Source organism: Rhagoletis pomonella, unplaced genomic scaffold (genome assembly GCF_013731165.1).
Source record: "Rhagoletis pomonella isolate Grant_MI unplaced genomic scaffold, Rhpom_1.0 Rhpom_scaffold_00004, whole genome shotgun sequence".
NCBI classification, from domain to species: Eukaryota; Metazoa; Arthropoda; class Insecta; order Diptera; family Tephritidae; genus Rhagoletis; species Rhagoletis pomonella.
In genome coordinates this window covers 76981833-76987832 of record NW_023458558.1, presented here as the reverse complement: position 1 = coordinate 76987832, position 6000 = coordinate 76981833, and the positions used below count along the sequence as shown (strand labels likewise).

The window sequence follows — 6000 nt, the reverse complement described above, 5'->3', positions numbered from 1 at the left end:
TACTTATGTAAATCAGCTCTATTTCGCATGCCCTTTTGGAACGGTGCTAAGCGCGACGGAGCTCTACTTACATACATAAACACACTTTATTCAAAATCACATTCACTCACGTATCAAGAAAATGCAACTTTCAATTGCAGCTGAATTCGTTCCAGAAAATGGGCTACCCCGACGTCTGCGTACTGCCTATACCAACACACAGTTATTGGAACTCGAAAAAGAGTTTCACTTCAATAAGTATTTGTGTAGACCCCGACGAATCGAAATTGCAGCGAGTTTAGATCTGACCGAGCGACAGGTGAGCCTTTTTGAAGTAATTTTACATATCCCCTCATTTACAGCCAAACCTAAATAAAAGCGTCAGCGTTGTCTAGCCGTCTCATGTCAATGTAATTTGTATGAAATAAAGAGAACGCTTAGCGGTTGGAAAATCCGGTTTTGACAGAGCGGTATGAAGTGAAGTTGGCTGCAGAAAAGCGAAACTTTCATTTCTTTATTAAACAATAAAATCTACAAATTAAAAGAAAATTAAACTAAAATAAATATAAAAAAAAACTTTTTAATATACAACGCTTTTATAAATGGACTAAAAAGTAGAAAATAATACTTCTCAGTCCCATAGAATTTGTTTTGATAACTTTTGATTTTGAAATTTTAGCAAAAGTCATTATAAACAATCTATGAAATTGAAAATGAAAAACGTGGAGCGCATGCAATACAAAGCATTCGATTTAATTGACAATAGTCAAACTACATAACGTAGACCTAAAATTTCTACAGCGAAAGTAGAACTTTGAAATCGATTTTAAGCGGTCGTTATTCATATACCCACATACATACATTCATATATTACTTTTCATATCAATTCAAGTGTATTACATGCGCCCCACGCTTTTCATTTTCAATTTCATAGATTGTTTATAATGACTTTTGCTAAAATTTCAAAATCAAAAGTTATCAAAACAAATTCTATGGGACTGAGAAATATTATTTTCTACTTTTTAGTCCATTTATAAAAGCGTTGTATATTAAAAAGTTTTTTTTTATATTATTTATTTTCTACTTTTTAGTCCTGTCTGAATAAAATTTTGCAATAGATATTAAAATAATTCAACGATATTAATTGAAAGGTGCACACACATGCATTTACATATGTATGTACATACAAACGAGCACCAATTAATTTTATTTAAAGAAATGGCGTGTCGTCTATTTCCGCTGTAGCAAACGTAGTACATAGGGCGACATCTAGATGTCATCTACCTCGCCCTATTCACTACAGCTGTCGCCCTATGCACTATGCTTTTTTATATGAACTTTTCAAAGCTTTGCTTTGGTGTCGGACACACAACATTGAAATTTTCTGGATCTAAGTTGATGCAAGTTGATAAAAGTGTTGTAAAATGGAGCCCCGGTTTCGGTAGGACTCAAAGTAGAGCCCGCACTATAACGCCGGCGACTCAACGAGCGGTCAAGGCGGTTAAAAACCGCTGGGTGCAGAACACACCCCAGGCAGCCCCTGGAAAGGTCACCCAAAAACAATCCCGCCGGTCAGAACAGTGTCCCCGTATCGGGATATGGATCGACCGATGTAGTACCTACACCAACACACTCGCGAGCCAAAACAACCGCCGATATGCGTGTATAAACCCTCCTCAAAGTCTAGCCAAAAAGCCAGCAACTCACACAACAGGTTCCCCAGAGCAATTCGCACGAGAAAGTGGTACCCGGTACACGTAATACGCGGCACACAGCACAACAATCCGCCAAAACAGGCAACCCGGCCCAAAATTACCACCGTAGAAGGCAGAAACCCCGAACGGCAGTGCAGAAGCCCAAGAATTACCCTTAAAACGGCCACAGGAGCTTAAAAAGACCAACTGGTCCCCAACTGGTTTGAAGGTAAGCAGTTTCGGACTAGCCCCAACTGGTTCCCGGGCTGGTCCCCGACTGGTTACCAACTGGTACCACGAACTAGTTACGAACTGGTCCCAAAGTGGTTACCAACTGGTCCACCTATACCTCAAGTGGTCCACAAGTCACTTCACTTACAAAGCATTCGATTTAGTTGACAATAGTCACATGCATTTACATATGTATGTACATACAAACGAGCACCAATTAATTTTATTTAAAGAAATGGCGTGTCGTCTATTTCCGGTGTAGCAAACGTAGTACATAGGGCGACATCTAGATGTCATCTACCTCGCCCTATTCACTATGCTTTTTTATAGGAGCTTTTCAAAGCTTTGCTTTGGTGTCGGACACACAACATTGAAAGTTTCTGGATCCACAACATTGAAAGTTTCTGGAACACAACATTGCAAGTTGATAAAAGCGTTGTAAAAAGGACAAAAATATATCAAAATTAATAAATAAAATAATTTCCTATTAACTTCAACTTTAACTTTATTTTATTATTTCGCTAATACAAAAGAAAAATAATTTTTTATGAAGTATTAGGTTCGATTAAGCAAACGAATTATAGCTGATAAATTGAATAAAAACGATTTATATAAAAGGAATACTTAAGACTAAACAATAATATTAATCGCGTAGCATTATAGATCACGAAATTGAAGTTCGAAAACAAACGGATAATAATTGTTAAAAATGTGGAATAGGGTATAATAGTTATAGAAAGTAAATTGAAATTTAAATTGATACAGTTCGTTAAAAAGTGCTTAGATTAATACAATTACAGTTTAAACGACTAATTTAAAGCCAATCTGCATTATGTTTGGAAGTGCTTGAACAGGGTAGCCTTGAACCATGGTGTCATACAAAAGAGGTAGATTGAAAATATTTTGAATAGGGTTGCCACCTATTTGAGAAGTCTAATTGAACTATTTTTTATATGAAATTTTAGTTCGAAAATAATTTTTAATAGGGTTGCCGCCTGTTTTGAAAGTGATATTTCGTTTAATTATACATAAGTTACATGAAATTTTAAAATATGGTTATCAAAAGAACGAGTGTTAAGAAATCTTTAAGCTGAACATTTGGTTTTGTTTTTGTTGAAAAAATTAAGCTCAAATGATTTAATAAGTTAAATGGATTATCAAAAGATTTGTATCAATCGAAATGGGTTTGAAAATAATTTATTTCTAAACTGCATTTAGGAGAGTTGCCATGTGCTTAAAAAATTAAATTCAACTTAATTCATCAGTTAATTGAAATATCTATAACAATGCCAGGCGAAAGATTTTAGTTTGAAAATACTTTTAAAGGGGTTGCCACCTGTTTGAAAAGTCGATTTGTTTTACTTATACGAAAGATATACACACAAATGAAACATCGAAATATTAATGTCAAACGAAAGAGTTTTAAGAAAACTATTGTAGGCTGATAATATTTTTAATAAGAGTTGCCATTTATTTTTTTTTTGAATTTCGTCACATCTGCACCGTTATTTCGAATTTCCAAAATGAGAATTCAAATTAAAGAAATGGATTCTATATAGATGTGCACAGGTTTTATTTTTTGAAGATACAGGGAGATTTGAACTTTGATGAAATGAAAACCGACACCATGCGAGACCTCTCATCACTGAGAAATGGTTTAGATTAACCATTAGGAATATTTTTAGAGGTTTTTGAATAGGGTTTCACCTGTTTAAAAAATTTACATTCAGCAACGAAATACAGGTATTGGCATCAGTAATATCACAGTTTGCATAAATTTAGAGGTCATCAGCGTACATATCGCAACCAAGCTTGTCTTCTTTTCCAACATAATTTAGTCGAGACTTGCATTGCCAAACTAGTTTGGAAGTACTTAGATAGAGGGCTGACCAATGCCTTAAGTGCAGCTTGGCTGTACCTGTAGACACGTAAACTCCTTCCTCTCCACCTATTTTCCAGCACGTAGTCTATGGCTTTGAGGATTGCAAATACCTCAGCCTGGAAGACCGAAGCATATTCCCCAAGAGAAAAGTGAAGCTTATCCTGATTAACTTCGAAAAACACCCCAGTTCCTCACCCTGAGTCAGTTTTGGAGCCATCAGTGAAGATTCGACAATGTACGAGTGCGGCCTCAGTTTTGGAATTAAACCAGCATTCCCCTCAAGGAACTCTCTCTCTCTAGAATCTCTTCAACAAAGGTAATGGTGGCCAGCGTTGCCGCTTTGGTAATTTTTAACCAAAATTTTTAATTTTTTATTCTTTATGCCTACATGTCAAATAGGCCAATATAGGTTCCGATTCGGCATTTCGCAAGACGAAAGTTGTTCCAGCGTTCCTTGGTTATTATTTAGAATTGTGTGATCTTTAACAAACTTGAAAGTGGCTATTATTAAGTATATTCACCGTGTCCTTCTCTGAAAGTTTTTGGGTGGTCCTACCTTCCCCTGTCAGTTCGTCAGCTTTGCACTTATCATCAATTTTTCGGTGAACCCGGCAACCATACATCTGAGTAGAATTCTACGTAAATACAGACATATATATGTTCTCGTTCAAAAAGTAACGGCATTCAGCGAGAGACTTCACTCTGTCTATAGCTCTGTTCGCGTACGCACTATCCAGTAAATCCAGTACTAATTTTACTGGTTTTTTACTGGATGTCGTTTTCGTACGCAAAAACTTTTAAGAAACTAGCAAAAGAGGGGAAATTGAGAGAGCAAAAATGACAGCTGAACTTGCAAGTTTTACTGGATTTTTACTGGATAAATTTTTACTAGCATAGGGCTGCCAGATATATCTGTTGCCAAACCGGGACACTTAAAGCGGGGAGAGGCCTCTCGCTTCCTTCCCTTTCGTTTCGACAAAAATTACCTACGAAAGGATGTAGTAAAATTTTATTTTGACAAACAAAAACAAAAACATAAAAACATGCGATCATAACATGATTACAACGTACACTAGCAAAACAAAACAATTTATCACAACTAAAGCACGGAGAATTTTTTACAATGCATGTACCTTTTTTGTTCCTTATAAAAATACAGTTTATACTAAATACATCAGAAAACATAAAAATAAAATTTCCATACTGCAATATGTAACATTGTATCTAATGGTTGTGTTTTTTATGTTTCTTTTCCAAATAAATATAAACAGACTCCCTGAAGAAGGCGAAAAACAACGCCGAAACGCGTAGGAGGAAAAAAGGAAACTTGTTTTTGCTTTTTTAAACTACCTGCCGGAAAAGCTCCTAAAATAACAAAAAGATAATTTGAAAACTGGCCCGAAAAATAAATAAAATTTCTAAACTTTGTGCAAAACTCGGGAAAATGCATTAAATTTGCATACGAATTCGCAACTTTCTATTCAGACTTTTTTATAAAAATTTTGAAAATGAAGTTTTGCAGCCCATAAAAATTTAGTTGATTGTTTTTACTGAGAGTTTCTTCCATACAAACTATGTTCGACATTTTTTTGTATGTGGAAGACACTGTCAGCAAAAAATAAATAATTGCAAAAAATCAACGAAATTTTCTGGTAACTTCAGAATTGCACTTTACTAATTGGCTCAAAAGCTACATTTTCAAAATTTGAGATCAGATGACAGTGTCTCCGAGTCAATAATTTTGTATGGCACGGTACTTATAAGTAATCAAAGAAAAAAAATTAAATACAAGTTAACATTATAATATCAGTCATTTGTTTCGTTGCTGTGAGTTTGTTTTAAAACTTCTGGCTTTTACTTAATATAATTGTAAAACTCTGTGCATGTCATTTTAACGTATTTAGGTACATATATAGATACGAAGACTTCACCCAATGAATAGTTAAGAATGCGCGTTTACTAACACTTATATATTTATTCAATTACTTCTGTGACTCTGAACAATAAAGAAAACTTAGAAAATAATATCGTTGTCTGCTACACGTGTGGCGTCAGTAAAAAGGCTTCGGTAAAAGTATTTGCTTTCGTGGCCGGCGTTGGTTTACCGAAGTGTTAGACGATTGCTCGTCGCGCCGCTGTCCGGATGGATCATGCAACATTTGAGGCGGGGTTGCCACATCCACTCTCCCTCCGATGACCTTCGAATAGTTCGAA

At 35.4% G+C, this 6000-nt stretch overlaps 1 protein-coding gene across 1 annotated transcript in view; it reads left to right on the top strand.

Annotated features, from left to right (window-relative positions):
* The window catches only part of LOC118738090 (homeotic protein proboscipedia), a gene marked incomplete in the record, with an annotated part of 381120 nt that overhangs the window by 336601 nt on the left and 38519 nt on the right, over positions 1 to 6000 (top strand). The window contains 1 exon segment of the mRNA XM_036469011.1: positions 141 to 298. Coding sequence (XP_036324904.1) covers positions 141 to 298 — 158 coding nt within the window.